At 36.0% G+C, this 26,195-nt stretch overlaps 1 protein-coding gene across 1 annotated transcript in view; it reads right to left on the reverse strand.

Annotated features, from left to right (window-relative positions):
* LOC113229519 overlaps window positions 1–26,195 on the reverse strand; it is a 151,710-nt gene that overhangs the window by 67,455 nt on the left and 58,060 nt on the right. Inside the window, exon 2 of the mRNA XM_026463143.1 lies at window positions 5,244–5,541. Within this exon, the coding sequence (XP_026318928.1) occupies window positions 5,244–5,426 (183 nt within the window). The 5' untranslated portion in view covers window positions 5,427–5,541. The remainder of the gene's footprint in view (window positions 1–5,243; window positions 5,542–26,195) is intronic.

A 26,195-nucleotide genomic window follows, 5' to 3' on the forward strand; every position in this document is an offset into this window, starting at 1 on the left:
AAATAAAAAATAAGAATTTAGGAAATTTATTTTTTTATTTACTTTTTAGTGATTTGAGTTCAGTTTCAGATCCGACCAGATCAGACCTCTGTAAATATGTTGTGAATGCAAATCAACACACTGTATACTCGATAAGTGGCAATGTCAACATTTGGTCATTTAATCACATGCCTTACTAAAACTGCCACGTAAATTATTATTAAACAACTTAATTTTTATGTCGTTTAATTAGCAATTTAGTCTTCAAATTAAATATATATACAATGATACTAGACTATGTGATCGATGTGACATCGACTCGCTATTGAAGAGCAGAATACGAAAAAATTGCAATGGCTGTTGAATATTAACTCGATGGCTAGCCAATGATCAGCCACCATTCTTAACTTTCAGCATAATACCACAAAATTCTGCATTGACACTATCGATAAACAACTGAGATAATTTAAAATTAGTATACTTGGGGCCCTGGTGTGAAGCGACACGCCTACCCGTATAAGTAGCAGCGCAGTAAAGATCTAAGAAGTGTGCCATGTGCCTGTAGCTTCATCAAAATTTGTTAGTACGTAGTTAGTAGGTACCTATACATAAATTGGAACATCTCATTCCACTACATGTCCGGAGTTGGACGTTAATTTCTACGGTCGTATAGACTACTGTAGTTCTAATCGAATAAATACTTATCATATCAGTCTTCTTATTGTTGAAATACCGTCACTATCCAGAACACCCAGATCGGACGCAATAAAAAACGAACCTTGAACCTCCTCATCAAGTACTTAGAGTGCCAAACTGCTGAACCACCGAAGTCGATATCAAAGATTCATCGACAGATATCGGAATTAGTGGAAACGAAGCTGCAGACCCCTGAACACCACCGTAAAGGTGCCTGCTTATTGACATTCTACAGGATATATCACGGAGAGTGCGAAGGAATTACAGGATTCAATTCCGCCATCCCCTTTCCATCACCGGGCTAGATGTAGACTTGGGTTCCACCCCCTTGTCGTGGATATTTCAAAGATTTTTTTATAACATCAAGTAACGGGACGAACAAGTCGTGGGCTTCAAGGAAAGCTACATGGATAGGCATCCATAATAGTATCTGTGCTACTCAGAGCTATAAATCGAAAAGATCTGAGGGTCACTACCACTGCGCTCGACACCCTGAAACATAAGTTGACCAACCCCTTGTGCCTGTAATTTCACCAGCAGCCTTACCCTTCAAAACCGCAACACATTAATGCTGACATCACAGCTTGGCGGCAGAAATAGCGGTAGTAAGAGGTAAGGTAGGTAAGGTGGCAGTACTTCCCTGGACGAACTCTTTCACAAGGAGCTCTACTGCTGCTGAAGATTCGCAAGAAGCGTTACTCTTCCACATTTATACGGGCAACGACTATGGAGTGGAATTCCCTGCCTTTTCAAGACGAGAGTGAATAAGCATTATTTAGGTGTGCAAGCTCCATAGTCTACCACGTCGTCACTTCCCACCAGGTGAGATAGAAGTCAAATGCGCATATCACATATAGAGCATAATACAAAACCTTATTAAAAAGAAAAGAAAAAGATACCACTATCACCAAGTCGACCTTTATTTAACTCTTTACTGCCTTATTTCAAGCAACGTAGGGTTTATATTTGGCTAAATTTCAAAGATTTTTGATCAACCAAAGTTTATCCATTATCAACTTTAAAAGATAACTTCATTAATTCAGACCTGAACAAAAGAATAGAAATAACATTAAAGTCGAACTTCAACAAAAGCAGCCATAACTAATAGTACACAAAGTAAAAAACTTACACAATAAGAATTGTAAACTTTGGATGTTCTGTAAACTTACTTGATAATATTTCTGAGTTACAGCACTTTTCAAACTTTAGTTTAATCCACCACCGATAAAATTAGACTCTGAAATGATGTTACAATTATGATCTACCAGAAATAGCATAACGTTAACCCTTTATAGTATCCTAAGCTGTCCCTTAACTTTTGCAGAATACACAATATATCTATAATTATACCTTTTATATCGACCTCAAAAGTTAGTTATTTGCCAAGTTTTATTGAAATCGGTTACCGAAAAATGCGCGAAACCGGATTCTTTTCCAAGTTATTTAATTAATATAATATACACCTAAGGTGAAAAAGACAATAAAAGCTTAACTACTAGAAAGTAAAACTAGGATTTTAAAATTATATGAGTAAAATTGGGTTCCCGCGGCAAGGTGCCTAAGATGCTGGCAGCGTTCCCTCTTTGTATTGCTATGCTAATGCGTTGGGCAAGGTAGCTGCCCTTGGGTTTCCCAGACAGTTTATTAATTTTTTTGATAAAATTTTGTACAGATAAAGGGCACTGGGACCCCACGGGCCAAGGGTTTCGACTCCAAAGGCTGTAAATAGGTAGTCGGAGCCGAGATCCTGGTACTTGTTACTTTTTATTCTTTCCGTTAGCTCAGCTGCGGAGCCAGCTCTCTTGCTGGTGTGCTGGAGATGGGATGGGGCAAGTGTGTCGGCACATGTGGCGTCCTATACCAGGCCCGGCCCATACTCCAAGGGATGAGAGTCATTCCGTCCTGGCGTTTGCCATCTGTTCGCGACATGCCGCTTGGTTTGAGAATAGCGGGCACGTTAACAGTGGCTAAGGCCCGGCGGATGATGTCGTTCAGGGCTGCATGTCGGGAGTTACGGCAGGCGCTTAGCTATCAGGAAAGACCGTGGTGACCCAGAGCACTTATGTGTTTGCCGCAAGGACACCGATGAGGGGAGCAAACTGGGACACCAAGGCGAAGGCGCTTCAACCGAATGACCACAGTTTGACTAGTCGCACCCTGCGGTTCCCGCAATCTTAACCAAATTGTCGATCCACAAGTCGACAGTCTGATAAGAGATTTACCAAAGACAATTTATGAAATAATGAAACATTCATTAATGTTCATTATAAATAATAATAAAGCGAAACAGCAAACTTTAGAGGTGACAATGCGTAATGGAATTTCATTTCTACGAAATCAAATGAGTATTTCTTCTTGTTAATTTCTTTGATCTTTCTTTTCACTTTTTGTTTTTAAGAAACCCTATTTGAGGCCTTATCATATGGAATATAAAGTATTGGTTACATTGCTCGTTTTAATGTAGAGCAACGTCGCGTTGCCTTGCTGCGGCAATTTGAGGCAACCTTAAGCTAATGTACAACAGGCCAAGTCGCAAATCCAGGCGGTTACCTGGTTAGAGAGCAAGCAAAGAAGTCGACAGCTAATATCTAGAAGTCGTTCAAATAAATAAACTACATTTTTTTCCAGCCGTCACTATCTACTATTGGATATCATTCTTTATGTGGAGGCTTAGTTTCAGGCAAAATGGCACCAAAGTATTGTGAAATATTTATACTGCCAACAATGTTTTTGGTTGTGTTGGTACGTACTAATGTATGTACTAAAGCCAATTTAATAGGTGTGCATGGTAGAAACAGAAAATCCGTCACAACCTGGTTTCAATCAAGTGATCTCAAGAGCAACTATCAATTATGATGTGGGGTGGCCCGTGTGGAATCCATGAATCGACTTCGAACTTAGGTAGGTCGCTCCAGAGACAAGATGTGTAAATGGTGGTTCAGGGTTGTTAGTCTAACCCAACGTGACTGCGGTGCCCCAACACAGTCCATGCAGCACTTGCTATTGTGCCCCTTAATACTTGCACGAGGGAAGATCTCTACGCAGCCACGGATACCACAGTCAAGGTGACAATCACATACATATATTTAAATAGATACCGCAAGTACCGCGATCTGTACGAAAACCAAGCGAACCATATTTTTTGTACATCCGATGACGTCGCAAGCGCTATTTAGCGATAGGAACCCTCCTTCAGCACTAAAGCGATTAATTCAATCGAAGACACAGACGCAACACGCATTAAAATAATGATTTTTCAAGTATTTGTTGAATATAAGAAGTCGAAATTGAAATATTAATGTAGTAAAATAAACGTGTTTTGCAAAAAAGTTGCTCCGGAAAACAAAGTAAAACAACAACAAACTTTATATAATATTTTCATAACATTTTCTAAGGTTTGAAGAATTATCATCCCTTTCATTTCCTAAATCTATCAGAATCGGTAACTGTGCTGCATTAAGTGAACATCACTAATCCTAAAATTTGAATAATAACATGACGAAGCGGCTGTACCACGAAACTGAATGCAATAAACGAAAGTACCGCTTGTTCAATATTCATGGCCTACAAAAGAAGGACCACAAGTGTACAGCACTAAATAAAAGCCACAATGTATTATGAATCACGCGGTATACGCTCGTTTGCACATTTGCTTTCTCGAAACGAAAATAACTAATTTTAAAACAAATTATGCATATTCTGATTACAAAATTACATAACTGTGGAAGGAAATGTCCCAGTTTTTTATCGTCTCATAGCTGTGGTGTTTTTACAGTTTCTAATGGCACAATTAGGCATTTTCGCGTTTTCGATTGATGTCAAACTACGATAACGGCCCGGCGCAATCTGACGCGTAGCAGCGGCAACTAAGCGTTTATAGCTTACATTGGACACGCGAAGTAGGTGCACTTGTGGCGTCTATTTATATGTTATGTCTATGGTAGTAACATGGTAGCAGTAGAGCTCCTTGTGAAAGAGTTCGTCCAGGAAAGTACTGCCACCTTACCTATTTCTGCCGCCAAGCTGTAATGAGAACATTACTGCGATCCAGTTTCTAAGGGCAAGGGCGCTGGTGAAATTACAGGCATGTGGGACTTGTCATCTTATGTCTCAGGGTGTCGGGCGCAGTGGCAGTGCCCCTCAGACATCTGTGATTTAAAGCTATGAGTGGCACTGCGACTGTTATGGACAGGCGTGTCGCTTACCACCAGGCACACGACTTTTTCGTCCCGTCACTTAGTATTATATAAAAAAATACTATTCAAGTCAATATAATCCTAAAATAAAAAAGCATGGACACAATAAGAAGAAGAAGACGCAATAAGTACTACTAATAGGCATTCACAAATGTTCAAAACTTTGAAATTGAAGTCATTAGTACATGCCACCATTTTCCCACCGGAATATCACCTTTCTCGAGGGTATTACGGAGTTACTTGTCACAAATAGGTTAACAAACAATTGTGTAAAACTTTTTACTCCTTTTGTTTCGGAGAGGTTTAGAAATAAATAACGCAGGGAATAAAGACCCCAAACTTCAAACTACAAGAGTAATGGTCAGAACTTACCTGATAATGTGTTTGAACTACAACTGCCCTAAAAACTATGGAAGCGTCTTGTACCCTTGTCTCAAGAGGTTTCTCCGCGAACTTTGGACACTGACTGTCGCAAACTATTGTCCAGCAGAGTAACAGAACAATCACCGCCAGCTCTCTACTGGGAGAGACACCCTTCCACACAGGTAAAGCCATTGTCACTATATATAACACTTTTTAATTGGAGTCAAGTTATGTGTTCGCTGGATACGTCCATCGCACACTTTTTTGTCGTCTCTTCTTCAAGCGCTTGCGGCTTTGCATTTTTTACCTGGAACAAGAAATTTTTCGATTAAAATCTACTAACCAATGACAAGAAAATCTCAATCAGAATATTAATATAAAGTTACATTGGACTTGAAGTAAATAAGTGTAATAGTATATAAATTATTTTTAGAATGAGTGTAATCATTCTAAAATTTATGATTACACTCTTTTTTTTTAATGTTACGCGATAACTCCGGTATCTGTGAACCGATTTTCATGATTCTTTTTTGTTAAAAAGAGGGTACCTCCATAGTGGTCCCACATAACTTTGAAAAAAATCATCCACCCCTAAGGGTGGCTGTTCACGCATGAAGATTCATTTTTATAGATAGTCCCTGAATTTTACTGTAAGGAGAAATTATTTTAATGATTGATTTTGCTATTCTCCAATTCAAGGCGTCTTTCTCTCTCAATATACTTTGAGTAATGAGAACCGATTTTTATTATCTCCTGTATCAAGTCCCGTATAGTGGCGAACTTTCTGGTAACCGATTTTAATAAAACTTGGTAATTATATGTAATTCCACGTACTTTTGAGGTCGGTTTTTTTTGTACACTTAAAAAAGTGATTGAAATAAACGAAATGTTATTTACATGTTGACTACGGTATAACATACTGCACATTTTGATGTTAAAAATATTCATAGATTTTGTTGATGTAAAAAAAGGATTCCATTATAACTGTATTGATTTGATTAAAAGCGATTGTCTCTTAATTAAGAGGATACGGGTATTTCTGTTAGAGCAGCAGGTTAATACAGCAGCATTATTAAGCACCTTATTTAACGAAGCTTTGATTAAAATGTCCTGAATGATAGAATTCGTAATTAACACTACGCCAACTAAATTTTTGGTCATTTTCTATTTTTGATGTAAACAGCCTTATTTATTTACAAATATTATGCTCTCCCGATTTTGTGAAAAAAATAAAAATAAAGAAACATTATTAGTAAACAAATAAGGCTATTTTCATTAAAATTTCGTTATTAAGGTCCATGTGTGTTTTGAGAATTTATATACGTTATTTCGTTTACGGAAATATAAAATGAAACAACAGTCGATCTGACATCCACAGCAAAGAAGAACGAACGAAAGGTACTATGTCCTAAGAACAAGTAGTGTTACACATAGATCTTTGTTCTACGGATGAGTCGATAGATTCTCGTTAATCTTATAATAATATCAATGTCATATGCCTACTAATGACGATATAATCACACTGTTAATACAATAGTGTATTAACTCAAAAAGAATACTTTCTCAGAATAGAAGAAATCGAATTAACTCGCTTCCCGTGAAAGATCTGTGTAAATTTAAGTATAGGTTAATTCCTACTTGTGAAATATACATATTTCAGAATAAAAGAGGAAAATAATTTCATATTTTTGAATAAGGACTATTTTGGCCAGAACTAGCTCACAAGAGCGTGTCTCATTTTTAGTTAAGTATATATCCTTTAGTTGTTTTTTACAATATTTTAACGACGGTTTTATTGACGAGAAGATAATCAAATTTTACATTCAACAATGGTATAATTTTGAATTTCACATATTTTGAGTTATAACACTATTTGTAATAGCAGTGAGATATACGTCACAATTATTTGAAATATTATAGGATTGAGTTATAAAATGAAATAGACTAACATACTTATGATACGTGTTACTATGGTACGATATAATATAATATATTAAAATGTAACCTGACACGAGTATCATGTACAGTTATACACTTACTCACATCTCCGAAGGTCAAAAGCACGACAAGCTTGACACTTAAGATTTAAATCCAACTCTATGCCGCTTGCGATAAGAACGGTCCAAAGTGCATAGAGTCAAGCTTGACGTGCTGTTGACTGTACTATCGGGAGCACTCAGACTTGAACGGAAAGTTCGTTTTCTATATTAGTCATACCGGAAATCAAACTCAAATCCTTCTCATCTAACGCCAAAGGTAACCTGGGCCACCGACGCGACCTTGAAATTTCTTTAGAGTTAAATTCCTTACTTGATTATCTTAGTTGATTATACTTGTAAAGTGTCGACAAATTATAGATATTTATTTATTTAAACTTTTTGCACAATAAATGCAAATGGCGGACTTAATGTCATAAGGCATTCCCTACCAGTCAACCATTGGGCCGAACAGAATAAAATAATAGCTTGGTGTTACACTGAGAACAAGAATTACAAAATACTATAAGCCAAAATTTGAGTTATATAATTATGACACAACATAAATATAATATTATAACATAATAGAACACATATTATATACTATATAATATATATTATATAGTATTGTACTACAACTCTACACTAAGTGCAATTAGTACATATATTTGTTTTGGATTAATAGCAATAGATAGCGTAGCGATCGAGTTAAAACGAGCTATTATAGCTAAGTAGCTTTCAAGTAGAAGTAGAGCTCCTTGTGAAAGAGTTCGTCCAAGGTAGTACTGCCTACCTTACCTATTGAGTGTGTGCGTTATTATTATTATTATTCTACAGCCAAGCAGTAATGTCAGCATTACTGTGTTCCGGTTTTGAAAAGGGTACTGGTGAAATTACAAGCACATGGGAATTTTCAACTTACGTCTCGGGGTGACGGGCGCAGTGGTAGTGCGTCTCAGATCTTTGTAATTTAAAGCTCTGAGTGGCACTGTAACTGTTATGGACAGGCATGTAGCTTACCATCACGGGCCCGATTTGTTCGTCCCGTCACTTGATGTTTTAAAAATAAGCTTCAGTTATGAGACATCATAGAATTTGTAGAACTCCGTTGCACTACCTAACACACTTCTAGGTTAGGTTCTACTAAGTACTTACCTGTGACTTCAACTTGTCGATGTCGTGATTATGTTACCAGTTTCCACTTGAAGGACAGTTTTCGTAGCATCTTTCGTAGCTGCACAGTCGTAGACTACGTCGTAGTACACAGGGCAGTATGATAATATTTTAAAATTCTACTTTAATAAACATTTAAATTACTTGAAGGTCTTTGGGTTTTATTTGCGGTCCGCTCGACGCCCTTATAAATTTACTTTATAATATACTTTAGAAAATACTTCCAACTGTCAGCTTCTCATCAGTTTGACAAGGGTTCTTTGTTTATTCCCTAATTTACATAAAGTATTGGTATTCATATTGTTCCGTCAGAAACATAGATTGTTCTGTCCCGCTTTTGTTTTCCGCAAAAAATGTTGAGGTAGAAATTGCCTGGAGGTATTTTTTGATTTTAATACAGGGCAAAAAACACATATTTTAGATATAAACATTTATTACTACGCAAAAGCTGTTTTTTTTCCAATTTCAGAGTGGTACCTCCACAACTGTGTCGTCAGTACCATCCAGACGAGTAGACCAGTACCACGAGATGGTTTCAAAAAAGTGGATTAGAAAAAGAAGTACACCTTAGTGGCACCGCGCGACTGGCCCCAATCATCTATTGCGTTCAGTGGTACGGACGATGTTGCTATACGTGTCACGTCTTTATTACTCCACAAAGTCTGCGGATGTTGCGGACTACATTCGGGTGAAAGCCAATTTTGCCCTGAGAGTCGAGCAGGTCGAGTCTCGCCATAATGTGAATTTTAATTCAATCGTGGTGAGAGCACCAACTCAACATCCGGTCGACCTTCATAAAGGAGGACTTTGACCGAAGGGTGTCATGTACAGACGTTTCCGAGGACAGTTACCGGATACCCACGTTACGTCACACGTCGCGGTCCGTACGTGTAAATAAATAAATAGTGTTATTATGTTATTGTATGTATGTTAGTCTAAAAGGTAAGTATTTATGGATCTTTGTAACTTGATCATGAATAAAAAAATAAAAAAGTGGAATTATTCTCTTGTAAGTGTAAAATAATTTAGTTTACACCGTATATAAAGGCTGCCACTGCTACAGCAAAATCCTGTGATTGGTATAATAAAGCCATATAAAATTATATAACTCTCCTATTTAATAGAAAAAAACTTATCGATTAATATCGTTCATCTCTCTTGAAAAATTATTCATTATGCAGATGTCCCTTATTAAACCGAGGTTGCGTAATGTAGATGTAATAGATAAGATTACAGTGATATTGGCTTTACTTCACAATTGTATTAGCTTTTTTATGTACAGGTGAACATAGAGTTGACTTGCCAGGTCGTTAAAAGTATACTAGACGAGACGGTCAACAAACGTATGTCGTCGATTGTCGCAGTTTATTTCGGGTTTTGCTCATTCAATGTAACAACAAATGTTATATTAAATTCAAATTCATCTATTCGCTTTGAATATTAGTCATCAAAATAACGCTCAAAGATTGTAATTAATATTCAGTATGATTGTTTGTAGCATTAGAACTCCTTGTGAAAGAGTTGGTCCAGGGAAGTGATGCCATCTTACCTATTTCTGTCGCCAAGTGGTAATGTGATCATTACTGCGTTCAGTTTTGCAGGATAAGAGTGCAGGCACATGGGACTTGTCAATTTAAGTCTCAAGGTGAATGGCGCAATGGCAGTCAGATCACTGCGATTTAAAGCTTTGAGTGACACTGCAATTGCTATGAACAGGCAAAAAAATAATAATAAGCTATTGATGTAACCACTTTCAATTTAATACAACAATGGTATAACCCGATTTTATATAAACAATTCATCTATAACGTACTTAGTATATAATGTATGTAAACCCAAAGCCTAATTCAGGTTCCGCGACGAGAACACCGAGCAGATATTACTTTTGAAAGCGAACGTGCCGCGGCAACGCCGACGAAGCGCCAAAACACTTAACAAGGAAAACAATAGCAAATGTGTTTTTTATATCAATTTTTTTATAATATCAAAAACGGGACGGACAAGTCGTACGCCTAATGGTAAGCTACACGCCTGTCCATAACAGTTGCAGTGCCACTCAGAGCTTTAAATCGCAAAAATCTAAGGGGCACTGCCGCTGCGCTATAATTTCACCAACACCTTAACCCTTCAAAACTAGACCACAGTAATGCCTATATCATTGCTTGGCGGCAGAAATAGGTTAGGTATTTTCCTGGACGAACTCTTACAAGGAGCTCTATTGATACTAAGAATGGAGTGTACGACAGGAGCCCCCCGCTAGACGCACCATTACCAACATACCAACAATCGAAGAGTACGCCAATCGGCATAAAACTTTCACCACGATGGCAAGCTTTATAGTGCATGCTGTGGATGCGATAAGAAGAAAAGAAGATCAAAAATATATGTGTGGTTATTACGGACTGGCTTTTACAAACTTTTATACATCTTACACTATACCCTTCCGGAATTGTGTCCCTGGGGTTGCCTGTCAAAAGTCCGAAATGACGCATTCCAGTAATAACATTTCCTCGAATTTTCATAACCTCGAAAGTAATTTTGATAGGAAAATGTTTTTTCTTTTAAACATTTTTTTTTGACGGGGGGGAATTTTTTTTGGATACCCCTGAGCCCAGGGAGACTCAGGGGTTATGTGGGGACTCTCCCTCCAGACTGGAGGGCCTACCCCACTAAAACCCCCCGGGTTTCCCTCTCGCCGGTTTAGTCGGCGCTGTGTGATCGATGAACATTCACCACGACGCCGTCCGGCCGCCCTAGTTTCCGCCACGGCTCCCGCGCTAACGGAAGGGCGAGTCGGTTGTCCTCCAACCTTCTTTTAAACCTAACTTAACTTAACCTAACCTAACCGAACCCAATCGTGTTTTTGCGATAAACATCCAACATATTTTGAAAGAACGACGGTTTCGTTATAATTCTGTTTTCGGGGTAGCTAAAATTCGAAGAAAAGTTATTCCGTAAAAAATAAATTCGGGTTTTTGATGGGCTACCTGTCCCTGGAATCCTATTACGAAGGTATTCATTTGTCTATCATTCGTGATACACTCGCAATATTGCTCGTAATGAAAACATTTTGAACAATACACACCTGAAATTGGAACAGAGATGAGAAAATAATAACCACAATATTATTAGTACTAGCTGTGCGTGGGTGCGTGCAATCACATGCTTCCACACGCTTACTTATCGACCTTGGAAAAATAAAATGTCTAACGTGCATTTGAAAATAATTACAGGAGAGCGGAGTTTTTTTATTTTTAAGAAAAACAAAAATCATAACTCTAAGTTTATTTATTATCCGCTCACGCGATACATGCAGCCGTAGACGCATACCACACCTAGAGGTGCCGGTGATGATTTTATACCGATTTATCGGATATCGAAGGTATAACAGGTAAAAGAACTAATATTAATTGCTATTTCAGTAACTTCTCTAGCCAACCATAAAGTTTTTAATGCCTGTTAAAAAACATAAATAAATAAACAACTTCAAAAATACGTCACGACAACCGTGTGTGTTATTGTTTGGGCTGGTGATTTCGGTGTTTATTTATTGAAAACTTACCGTAAGTAGCGTTTTTTAAGTTTACCCTGAATATAAATGTTTATAAACTATACTTTAAGGAGTAATTTCATGGTAAACGTTAGAACCACTCAAACGGAATACTATCATATTTATCCAAGTACACCAAAAAAAATTCATTAGTGCTTTTTAAGTGCAGGATTGGCGGTGTATTACTGCATTTTATTTGAGATGTTTTTGTTGGTAGTACGGAGGGTATTTATTTAGCAATGCAGAATAATAATTTTTATTTATAAAAACTTGTATTTAAACTGAATCCTTTTCTATTTTGCGAAACCAAATAGCCGCCATTTTGCGGTAGGAGGAGCGCATCGCGTCAGCGGCTACATGGAAAAGCCGAAACTTTCTACTTTTCCGTATATTATAAATAAAATTGAGGTTATGATTATTTTTTCAAAGGCAAAATCTAATAACCATTTATTCCATAGGTAAAATTTTTACACCTGAAAACGCCATTTTTTACTTTTTACTGAGAAGAACGAGCAAGAAACTCTAAGGATTGCTTTTTTCAAATAAACTGAAATGCTGTAGAATACATTTTGAATCATATTTGTGTGGAATGTAGACTTATCTTGTTTTTCCATACATCTTTACGTAGTTTATAATTTTTTAATACGATTTTTCAATTAAAATAGTTTTAATGTAACTTTTAGACTTAGGAAATGGTAATCTTAACAATATGCCCCGGAATGTTATTGTAAAAACGTATATAGTTGCCCATAAAAAGAATCGTTTACCTTAGTTAAACGAAATCGTGGAATTTCTCATAACTGGTACATAATTTGGACATATTTTTGCGAAAAATGTCACTTACACGGTTTTACCATTAAACAGACGATATAATAGTTCCAAACCTTGTAAATAACAAATTTTGACATCAACCGGAATCCCATTACGTAGATAGTAAGTAGAAATATGTACGAAGCAATATAAAATATATGATTAACAAAATTATATTTCCAACTTGAAACCACATGACTGACACCAACAAAGGCCTTATTTTCAAATTATGTATACGTTAAATGTACTTTCGGGAATAGTTTCAACTGTATTATATCTGAAATTGATACTTTGCAATTTTCCACATTTAATTTGCTGTCGAACACGTTTGAGACACTATTTATCATCAATTCTTCTGCAATTGGAAGTTTTTTTTATTATATACGAAGCTATTGATTAAAGCGGCCGCGGCTTCACTCCTCTCACCGTCTCGCGCAGTGAGGGTCTAGTGTCAAACCCTCCCTAATGTCAAAACGTGAGATTTATAATGGCGCCAAAGAACACTTTAAATCAGTAGCAGTAGAGCTGAAAGAGTACGTCTAGGTAAGTACTGACGTCGTGAGCATTATTACGTTCCACTTTAGAAGAGTAAACGCCCAGTTACAAGAGGCGAAAGTTTTCGCGCAGTGACCTTCCAGTTGCCACGCTTTCACGTACATTACTGGCCAATATGAATTCTATTTCATATTTTAAATTCCTCTAAAGTTTTTTATTTATTTTACCACGTGACGGGACGAACAAGTCGTGTGTCTTGGCCACTATGCCAGCCACCCTGAGACACAAATTGATCAAGTCCCGTGTACCTGTAACTCACCACCTTACCCTTCAAAACCGAAACGCAGTAATACTTACACGCAAAATAGGCGCCTTGACGTCGAGTTGCGGACACCAGCCTGTTACACCAAGTACCAAGTACCAAGTAATACTTACACTATTGCTTGACGGTAGAAAAAGTTGGCAGTACTTCCCTGGACAAACTCTTTCACCAGGAGCTCTATGACTGATGTCATAAAGAACCGGTAAAACAATGAACTATAAAATAAAAGATTTAAAAACAAAATAACCTAAAGGAAATGAAACTATTTTTCCAGATTTAAATCGCGTATCTTTGTTTTGTCAAACAAACCAACGTTTCGAGTACTTAACAAGTCCCATGGTCACGTTTAACTGAGGTCGTAAAGTTGTTATCTCTCGACTCTCTCGATAGAAATAACCTGTATTTAGAAAAAAAAACCGGTTATAAGAACGGTACATTTTTCTATCAAAAAATTCTACGTTGAATCATGTTAATGGTGACAAAATCTATAAAGTGCGTATAATCAGGACTTAGTACCCAATATTTTATCCACAACCTTACATGGACAACGTATAAATAATATACTTCAAAATTACCTCAACACTCAGAACTACCAACAAACTTTATCTCATACATTTACTCCAAAATCAATTTGAAATTCCTTCAACGAGCACTTAAGTCTTATGTATCTGTTCTCACATCGCATATATTATTACGACGGTCTTATATATGATTTATACAGTGTCTCTTAATCCATCAACCGAAGCCTCTCTAAGTCTCAAGCGTGTCAGTTCAGACTTAAAGCTTCTTTGAGCACCCTCTTATGCTACGGCTACCCCATAACAAAACCAAGTACGTGCTTTGTCACCTACTTTCTTATTTTAGCCGGCGTCAAAAAAAAGGACGAAGTTGTCAATTCGACTGTATTGTTTTTGTGTGTATGTAACGCGATTACATGTGAACCGATTTCGATGATTCTTTTTTTGTTAGAAGAGGGTAAGACACCAACAAAAAAGCACTAGGGTGACTTACTAGGTTTTTAAATTTTCGAAATATCGGATAAATTTGTAGAATTTTGAAGCAGCTGTCACCACCATTAAGTGAATACTTACTATGGGAGTAGTATTCCGTTAAAAAATTGTTTTCAAAAAAAATTTGTCCCTTACTATATTTTACTAGGGAAATCTTGGAAATTTGTTAGTCTATTAGCAAAGTTGACTCGAGTAACCTATCACAAACCCGGCAATCTTTTTGGCCGAAGTAACGTTTGTTCGAATTTTCATTACACCGAAAACCGAATTATAACGAAACAGTTGTTCTTTCAGGAGTTTATCGCAAAAATTCGTACCTTCAGATTTTGTATTCGTGTCAGAAATAACGTATACCTACTCGAATTTTCATAATCTCGAAAGTAATTTTGAGTGGATTTTTTTTTAAACCTAACTTAACAAATATCTGCAACAAGCACATAGAAAAATTCGTAGGGTCTGATGGTTCGTCCCGTAACTCGGTTGAGAGAGCGTCTAGCACGGTTTACTTGAAGGCGCTGGTTTTAATCCAGCGGATCGAAGGAATTTTTGTTAGTGTTCGATCTTTGTATCAATAATAAAAACAACTAGTGGAGTATTTCCACAATAAATAGATGAATGTAATGGTTAGAAAAACATAAATGTTGCAAAAGTTCACCTTTTTGGGACATATAAACCTAAGAACTCGATACATACAAACGATTCAATGTGTTGTGAAAATGTGAAATATTCTATTATCTACACAAACAAAAAACAATAATTTCAAATCAATCCTCAACAATATATTTCTGATTATGTTATTTTTTATTTAATTTATTTTTGTTATTATAACATTGACGTGTGTGAAGGCGAAAGGTTTGTGCCAGGATCGTAGTAAATGGAATAACTGTGGTATCTGTCTACGTAATAATATGTAATAACCACATCAATTACCTAGTCTCAAAGTAGGAAATTTTTTGTACTATCCAATTTTTTCCCGTACTAATACGGTTTATTTCCGATTTTTTTTAAATAGAGGAGAAGGTGGTAATGTGGTCCCCTGCAGGTATTTTTTTTATAAGTTTGTTTTGCAGTTAATCGTTTTTAATTTGTTTTAATGTTTAGTTTTACACATACATTTATTATGGCCCCTAGGGTGCCATAATACATTCCCTTAATGTGAAGTTGTGATTTTTGACTATTTTTTAATTATATTTATCTTTGAAAACTCTATAGTAGTTTCTTTAATATGATTTTGCGAACTTGTAGGCAAATATATTTGGAACAATCTAGTAAAAGTTTTAAATCTCTTTATGTTATATTATTCGACTGAAACCTAAAAAACAAAGTAGGGTGCCATATTACGACCTTCTCCTCTACGTTATTAAAGCCATTTCAAATTTTGTATGTCGTATAGTATACGGGTTCTATTTAGTTCAGTTGATATTAAAAAAATCATTTAGAGGTTTGTGTTTCTTTTTGTATCATGAAAATTTTTGGAAATCGTGTTTTCATCGTCGTCAATCGTATAGTAATCAGTGTATATCCCCAATTTTATTATATATTATCTCCAAAGTGATTAATTCAACATTCTTACTGCGTGTTTCACGGAATCAACTAAAACTATTTCAATATAGAGTCTTAATATCAGAGCAATTTCCTTCGAGACATCGATCTACCTGGATTCAAAGGAATTTTTCTTTGTTTGTTCGATCTTTGTATAAAATGTTCTGTTTTCAACATGGTATTGTTCTGTACAATTTGTGTGGACAAACTCTTAAAATGGAAAAGTGTTTTCAATATTTCATGTCTTCCATAGACATGAAATATTGAACCTGAGTCTGAAAGCTGCTTCCGACTGAGGAGATGCTAACAGGGTCAGGTTTAATGCGGTTAAAACACAGGCGTGTCTTTTCACTTCAAAACGGAGTCCCCTCCACCTTACTCCGACTTTCCGAGGTGTATCCGTACCGGTAAGGGACTACCTTGAGCTATTTGATCTGGACTTATCATCCAACCTCAACTTCTGGGCATACATCGACTGCTTGGCAAAAATTGCCAGAAAACTAGGCATACGTCTCAAGGTCAGGCGGTACTTCAAACCTGAACAGCTTTTAAATCTGTATAAAGCACAAGTTCGATCCTGTATGGAGTACTGCTGCCACCTTTGGGACGGCTCTGCCCATTACCAGTTAGCTGCCTTGGTCTCGGTGGAGCGAAAAGCAAAGAGACTTATTAACAATAATTTTCTTGTGGAGTCGAAGCTTCAAAATCTCGACCATCGCAGAAAAGTAGCCTGCTTGTCGGTTTTCTATCGGATACATTTCGGGGAGTGTGCGCAGGAACTTTTCAATTTGGTTCCGCCCTCACCGTTCTTCCTTCGGTCGAGAAGCTTCGGAGCACTCCATTCTTATGTCGTTGATATTCCACTTATTCGCACTAAGCGCTTTGCTTCCTCCTTTCTGATGCGTACGGCAAAGGAATGGAATGCTCTGCCGGCATCTGTATTTCCTGAAAAGTACAATGTGGGGCTATTCACGGCTAGAGTGAATTGGCATTTTTTAGGCAAACGCGTCCCATCGTCGCTTAACATCAGGTGAGATTGTGGCCAAGCGTGTGTCTATTATATATTAAAAAAAATCTCTAGACGTCAAATACTTTTTTGCCTGAAACTTTGGCGATTTTTTTTTGGATATTGATAGCACGTCGTATTTATTTTTTCATCATTTTTCCACCAACACTCCAATATCTAATATATGAAAAATTTTCTACCTAAAGGAAAAAATATGGAAATTGTATAAAAAATATTAAATTATATGTGAAATGTCTTGAATATTTCGCAAATCAGCTTTAATAATGTCACAAGTAAAAAACATTTTTTTTGCGTTTTCCCTACTTTAAGTCTGAAGTTACCTCATGTCAATTGTAAGTACTGATTAGTAGTATATTTATTTTAAACTTTAACCGTCAATTTTTAATCACCCATCTAAATTTTTTTAGTACGATTAGATTATCTAGGTAAATACACCTACCTACACAGCCTACAGTAATTTTGTTCAAGTATTTTTTTTTTCGTTTTTTATAAATCAGATGTGTTCACCATTGCATAGCTACAAGATTATAATATTATGCTGATATTATCTGCCTTTATTTTTTTCATGAGGAAGTCTTCATGATCTGCCGACCTCAATAATGGGAATCATAGTAGACGTTAAATAATGAAGGTAACTTTGAAACCTGTGATTTATTACATTAGACGTACAAATTTAATAACGGAAGATAATTGCACCTCAAAGCTATAAACAAGTAAAATACTCCGCTAACAAACTTATCAACTTTCAAAAACCATAAAATATACATCAATAATACTCTTTATCCCATTAACAAAAGGTTCAATAGGCACTCACGTCTTTACCGATTACCGTTACAGAAAAAGGAACATTGATTTATTGTACGTATCGTCAGGTTCCACGTAACAATTTTACAAAGACCTCTGTCTAATCTCCTTCAACACAGTAAATAGTACGACGGTGAGTGAAGTTCGAGGTCTATGTAAAATTATTCAGTGATACCTACATAACAAATTGGTATAGGAAACCGTGTGGTATCAAAAGGGGAAATTATTTGAAAGAAGAATGTTGTTTGAGACTTCGGAAATTTCGAAAAGGATGTATTGTAATTGGAGCCAGTAAGGCATCATGTTACATTAAAATTACATAAAGTAAATACGAACACATCATATTTACATTATGTAATTTTAATAAATAATAGTAAGGGTTCACAAAATAATACGAGTAAATAATAAGCGTTATTAGCGCCCAGTTACCACACTTTCACGTATATTAATGAATGAATTATTATTATTATTATTATCTATTTTTGTCTCGCGCCTCTCCCAAGGTCTAAAAGATTAATTTTATTTTTATTATTATAAGTTTTTATAAAATATATGCATGTGTATCTTTTACAGTTTAATTTTTATTACAAAACAACAATGTAACTTTTCAGGTGACGAAGAGTGATTTTCGACTCGAGGGTTGCCAGTTGGCAACACTGCTCTAGACCATTCATTTTTGTTTATGTTTATGTTTTATAAGATTCATCTGATTCTAGGCAATGTCTAATTTAACTACACAATTTCGTTCTAAATGCAGAGGTAACTTGAAAAGGTAATTTAAGTTGTAATTCAAGTTTTTCGTTCCAATTTCAACTACCAAGTCGTTAAATTTGTCTCCCACAGACGTCGTTGGTCGTAGTAATTTAAAGTTCCGTCATGCACTTCCAAGAGACAGTCTTAGAGTCCTTACAGCGATAGAAATAAAAACAACACTGTTCTTTCTGGCTTCCATCAAAGAAACTAATTTTCTATAACACAACTTGAGCCTTTTCAAGACGAGCGTGAATATGCATCGTCGACCTCATCGCCACTTCCTATCAGGTGAGATGGAGGACAAAAAGCACACTTACTTTTTTTAATTAAAAAAACTCGGATTTCAATTGCGTATTTGCAAAAACTTTGTTAAGTAAGTTTGTACCTATTAGGTCTTTTCAAACAAATCTTCTAGATTTGATTTTCTAGATCTTTACTAACAGTAGAGCTCCTTATGAAAGAGTTCGTCCAGGGAAATCTGCCACCTTATCTATTTCTGCCGCCAAACAGTAATGTCAGCATTACTGTGTTCCGGTTTTGAAGGGTAAGGGTGCTGGTGAAATTACAGGCACATGGGACATGGGACTTGTTAACTTACGTCTCAGATCTTTGCAATTTAAAAAGCTGAGTGGCACTGCAACTGTTATAGACAGGCATGTAGCCTACCATCAGGCGCACGACTTGTTTGTCCCGTCACTTGATATTATGAAAAAAAATCGTTGCAGGTTCTATTGTAACAGCTGACAAATTTATTAAAAAATAGTTTCATTTTCAATACGTAGCCATCACGGAAATCTAAGTTCTCGATAAGTTGCTTTTAGTAGGTGGCTATAGATTTGCTCGATTTTTTGATGATCGAAATGTGCGCTCAGGCAATCGACGTCAAAAGACAACGTATTTTTGTCGATCGATAAAGTGAAATTAAAATACGCGCAGGCGTCTACAAATTTCAACAGCGAAATGGGGTAGACAGATATGACTGTTCATAAAGCTTTCCGCTGGCCAGTCAACCCGTAACCATAATTAGTGATAATCATTTGTGAACAACCACGAAAGCCTTAAAAAGTATATTGCCTACAAATTTCTTCGATTTTAGCCTTCATATTTTATCATGCATAGGCCTCCTCGCTCGCAAAGGGCTTGGGTTATAGTTCACACACATCACTGTCGCTTTGCAGATGTGTTTTTCTCTATTATATCGGTATAATGAGACGAACAAGTTGTACGCGTACGCGTACTGTGGTAAGCGACATGCCTGTCCATAGCAGTAGTGTCCATAGCATAGCATGCTCTAAATGTAGAGCTATAAATCACAAAAATCTGAGGGGTACTGCCATTGCACCAATCCACCCTGAGACACAAGTTTACAAGTCCCATGTGTCTGTAATTTCATCAGAACTCTTCTTACCCTTCAAAATCGAAACACATAATGACATTAGCTCACATTATTGCTTCGCGGCAGAAACAGGTATGGCGGTACACTAGACGACCTCTTTCTTAACGAGCGACATTTTGTGCAGGTTTCCTCGCGATGTTTTGCTTGACTGGAAAGTTAATGGCAAATTTTAAATTGAATTTTGCACATAAATTCCGAAATCTCAGAAATGGAAACCCGAATTCGAAAACACGACCCTCTTCTTGAGAGGCGGTAGGTCATACCATTAGCATATCATAGCTTCTTCTGTGATAGTAACGATTGTCAGAAATCAAGCTATTTATCTCATGAAATAAAACATTTATTTTTTAATCTGGTAATAAAAAACCACCTGTTTCATATTGATTTCTGTACTACCGATTTGCAGTAAAATCTTTGAAAAATTTGTTCAGCTGTATATATTGTCACAATAGTAACTTACAGGGTTTCATACGTGGTTACAAAATAACAGACGCTGGTTATGAGTTGATGAAATTTAATTATAAGGAAAACGCAAATGATGTTATCATTGTGTTCTGTAACCTTTCCAAGTCATTTGCCCGTGATCGTGTGCACCGTGTTATACAGGTGAGGAAACTTTGCCATTATGGTGTGGCAGGTCGTGACCTCGACCTTATCAAATTGTATTTGACTGAAAGGGTTCATAGGGCTGATTTCAACGGTACGAGGTCATCAGAGTCTGCAATAAGAGTGGGCGTCCCTTAAAGTTCCAGGTCCATTCCTATTTTTAATTTATATTAATGACTTAATCTCCAAGCAAATATAAGCAAGGTAATATTTTTTTTGCTGATGATATTAGGTTATTATTTAAAATTAAAAGACATTAATAAGCCTATGATGATGTAAACAGTACTATTAATGAAAGGCCATAGTTAGAAATGTAAAATGAAACCTTGCAGATACAGTTAAACTTCTAGTTGTAACTCTAGATGATAAATTGCGATTGCTGTAAAAGAAATTTTCAGACGATGTAACGTTCTCAATTCGAATCATTGACTTACAATTATATGGACGTCGGGTCCGCGCTAAAACGTGTCCGAACTTATAGGGCGTTAAAATTGTATACAGAGCGTCATTCACGCTTTAGTCTTCGTTTGTTCGACTGACAGCGAAGCAAGCAAAATTAAACAATACTGCGATGACATTACAATTTAAATTCAATGTTTTAGCTTTTTCATATTCCTTTACATGTCACTACGTTTAAATAGGTTGACTTCGGACATTTTTTTCGTGGTTTTTGTATTAGACCAGTCGTCCATTTATTTGTAAGTCAATGATTCGAATGTATTTTTTTGTGTATATGCTACGTGATTATTCACGCATTTGTGAATCGATTTATATGATTCTTTTTTTGTTGGAAAGAGTATTGATCGCATTTAAATTTGAAGGAAATATTCTACCTCTAAGCGTGAAAAACTAGGGGATGAAACCAGTTTCACGTACTTTCTGGTACCGATTTCAATAAAACTTGGGAAATAGATGTAATTTCACGAACTTTTGACGTCGGTTTTTTTTATAATTTATTACCTATTTGTAGAATTTTGCTTTGGGGAAATGCTGTCAATATTAATAGAATCTTTGCCTTGTAGAAATGTGCTGTTTAGGCAGTTTATAAACAGCCTCAGAGTGTCTCTGAGAGATAAGTTTAAAATCCTCAGCTTACATTGGAATCACAGCAAATTTGCGAAAACGCAATTTATAGGAAGAATAGTAATACTTATATCGATTCCGTAGGTTTTCGCGATTATTGTACATTGGAAAAACAAACAATTTTATCGAATCTAAAATCGCTTCTTTTGTTGTTTAAACATACAAATATGTTGGTCTCTTTATAGCCCCATAGTCACGGCTGATATTCCATTCATCAAACGTTTATGTCTCATCGTAATATTTGAATAAAAAAATTTGGTAGTATTAATACGAATACCAAATGGATATTTTTTCGGATCTAAATACACGTATCAGAAATAAATTCACCACACTCACAAATTCACCTGTCTGCTTCGTTATAAACTTAGAAATTCATTTAAGAGGCAATTAGTATACAGAAGCGTATATTAATAACAATATTAAGATTTACGTTGATATTCAATATTAGCCATAATATATCGTCTCTTTCACGTAAACATGTTACAGTACATTATTCATTTAAATAAATAAATAACGCACACACTCAACATAGCCCCGCACTAGGGAAATCCTGTGTCGCGGGTGCCATGGACACACACATAGACAACTACAAATTACACCCAAACTCACGAGAGATATAATTGTAGGCCATACAACTATTTCTCTCGGCCCGGGAATCGAACCTGGGACCTCTGCGTGGCAGTCCGGCATGGTAACCGTTCGGCCACGGAGGCAGTTATTTTTTATATTATATTTTTTTATATTTTTTATTATTATATTTGGAATGCCTCAACACTTTTTTTGAGATGGCCTTTTATTGTCACGTCCGTATAGAAGTATTGGCTAGATGTAACATTTTATTTCATTACATTTATTAATACAAAGATCAAACATAAAGAAATACCGGCTAACGCTCTCCCAACTGAGCTACGGAACGAACCTGCAGACCTTCCAAATCTTTCTATGTCTTCGTGAAGCTCAGCTGAGACAGCGTCAGCCACGGTATAGAAAAGGCGCTGGTTCAAACCCAGCCAGATCGAATGAATTGAACACACACATACCATCACACATACATTAACATACTCACTTACCATTACGTTATATTTATTAGAACTATTTTTTTAAATAATTTTGCTATAATTATCTTTTCTCTTTTTCTTTTTATTCTAATTGAAAGAATAGTGGACCTTGTTGTTTCCTACTCCTTTCTTTCTTTTCTTTTCTTGTTGTTTCCCACCTTGTGTTATACAGCGCGCGGAGGAACACTGGCTCTCATGTCACAGGTTACCCTACTTTGAGAGTCAGGAACCTCATCTTGTATTGTAATAATCTTTACTTTATATTTATGTTGTTGTAAAACATTTTGTGAAAATAAACATTATTATTATTTAAATTTTTATTTGTGTTCGATCCTTGTATTAATAATAATAACACACTAATGGAGTAATACACAAAAAATAATTAAATATAAAAAAAGATCGTGATATTTATAAGAAATGAAACTGTGTTTACGGATCTATATCGCGTATATTGGTTTTTTGAAACAAACTAACATTTCGGGCACTTTACACTTCCCTTGGTGGCAGAGAGGTGGTAAAGTCATCAACCAGTTATGTGTAGTATTAATGCTAATGTCAATGTTTATTTGAAAAAAAAACAAACATACGCGATTTGTATCCGAAAAAATTATTTCATTTCATATGTGTAACAATCGCCAAAATCTAATAACTCGACATCGTGATATTCAATAGACTAACATTTATTTTCGAGAGAGCTTTAAAAAAACATTAAAGTTATATGTTTAAGCGCTCGTTTGAAAGCCAATTCACGTTTCAGTTAAGTCTGTGACGATGTAACCTCTTTCATCCCACCTTTTTGTTACCCTTGTTCCGGCCACTTACTTTTGAAATTTTGAATTGTTCTCTAATTCTTTCACTTCGTCATTCTTACATTGCTTCGTTCCGTCACCGCTCCTTAGAAAATTCTCGAATCGAACGTGCCATCTCTCATCATGTATTACCCCATACTAAATTTTCGAAGTGAAAGGACGTGCTTTACTATAGCAAATTTTATATTTTATTAAGCGTCGAAATTTTCTTATGTACGCTTTTTATATGTAACGTGGTTATGCACATAAATTACACATCGTATACAGTTCATGATGTGTCAAAAAATGATATGCCTCTTTGCTTTTAACTGCCTTCGTGGCTGAAAGGTTACCATGCTGGACTGCTACGCAGAGGTCTCAGGTGCGATTTCCGGGCCGGAAAAAATATTTTTGTTTGGCCTACATTTATTTATCTCGTGAGTTTGGATGTAATATATATATATATATGTGTCCATGACACCCGCGATACAGGGCTTCTCTAATGCGGGGCTATGAGCGTGTGCGTCATTATTATTATTATGTCATTACATTATTATCAGGGCTCTCAAAGCTACACTGCAATCTACAACCTACTGGACATACTTATGCGGTGCCAGACTCATCGTTAAATGTTTATCCGGGTAACCATCCTGTAGGTACATTATTTCGAGTAATAGACTAACAACAACAAAGGTACGAAAAACATGAAACGTGCATCGAAACATAATTCACACAAAAGGAAAGAACATATTTCACATGTATTATTAACATAACTAGGGAACATATATAACTACTCGACGTAACATGTCAAGAACACTTTGAGATACGTCAGCGTACATCATGCTTCCGCTCAGCTGAAGATTGCGGAGTGTTGATATGGGTCGTCATTATTTCTATAGAAAGATAACAGTAGATGCTTTCCGAATTTTTATCGGTTTGGTTTACAAGATACCCTCATCATCATTAACTATTTTACTTTCCACTGTTAGACACGGGCTTCGTGTCAGTGGATCAAGCAATTTAGACTTCATACATTTTTCAAGGATTGTGATTGGCGGGAGGAATGCAACTCCCGCCTGTTATTTGCCAATTCCATGATCATACTCTCCTAATCGAGATATTAATCCGCGATGCTGGTATAAAAATATCAATATGTAAGTTTTGACAAAGACCAATTCAATATAACAGGAGAATACTAAGACAAACACCTCAATTTTTTCAAATTATGTTTTGAAAGAACCTGAGTGATCGACATAGCCCAAAGAATTGCAAAACTCGTGTGACAGTAGGTGGGGCACATTGCTCATAGAACAGATTGATATCTCCAATGAAACACTACGCCAAGTTTTTTTGTAAATTTTTGTAAACAGCCATATTTATTGACTAATATTATGTTACTCCCCGGGTTTTGTGAAAAAAAGGAAACAAAAAACAAAATTCGGAAAAGCGAAAACATGAAAACGAATTTTATAAAAAAAAAAGATATAAAAAAGAAAATAAAAACAGAACAGGTCCAAAAATTAAGATATCGTATTGTTCATTGGAGGTATCGAGACAGCTAAAGGGACCAAAGAGTTCTCGAGTGGCGATCGGGTATCGCGAACGTGGACCGATGACCTGGTGAAGCTTACGGAAATCCGCTAGATGTAAACAGTTTTTTATTTATTTTTTGATAATACCAAGTGACGAACAAGTCATGCTCCTGGTGGTAAGCGACACGCCTATACATAACAGTTGCAGGACCACTCAGAGCTATAAATCGCAAAGACTGTAGGGTTACTACCACTACGCCCGTCACCCTGAGACATAAGTTGACAAGTTCCATGTAATTTCACCATGTCTTATTCATATAACATAGCAATTAATATAGCAGCATCTCTTGTCAGTCTCTGATAGTTATAAAGGTTGACTGAGTGAAGAGACTTTCATAAGTTTTTCACAGATTAAATTCCAAACCGGAACGCAGTAATGTTCACATTACTGCTTGGCGGCAGAAATAGGTAAGATGGCAGTACCTTTCTGGACGAACTCATTTACAAGGACCTCAACTGCTACCAAAACTTTGGTTTTTAAAATCTTTAATATGCATGTTTACTTTGACTAGCTAGCGAGAAGTGTTGCTACTAAATATTCACAAATAGTAACTAAAGTAACTTAGAAATCATGGTTAACTTGTATTTGGACTGTCTCTAAATTGAGACTTTCGTTCTCCCACTGTAATTTGAATTTTAAATTAATTAAATTAAAACTCATTTATGTCGAGTAACAACGACTCATAACATACATTGCATATTAAATTGAATAAGTTTGTGAAATTCGGTTAAAATTAGAATAGCATATAATCTGTATAAAATAAAATCAATCAAAGTGTAAAATGAAAAAGTCAAAATTAAAAATTTTAATGATTGTCACTAATTACAGGTTTCTAACCAATTATACGCTCCATAGTCACCAAGGATTTTCAATACTATAATATGTTTGTACGTCGATTGCCTCCATACATGTGTATATAACACATTGTTAATACTATATTTCACAAAAGCACAAAACAACGAAACAAAATCTTAA

This window comes from Hyposmocoma kahamanoa, unplaced genomic scaffold (genome assembly GCF_003589595.1).
Source record: "Hyposmocoma kahamanoa isolate Upper Pololo Valley unplaced genomic scaffold, ASM358959v1 62, whole genome shotgun sequence".
Lineage (NCBI taxonomy): Eukaryota > Metazoa > Arthropoda > Insecta > Lepidoptera > Cosmopterigidae > Hyposmocoma > Hyposmocoma kahamanoa.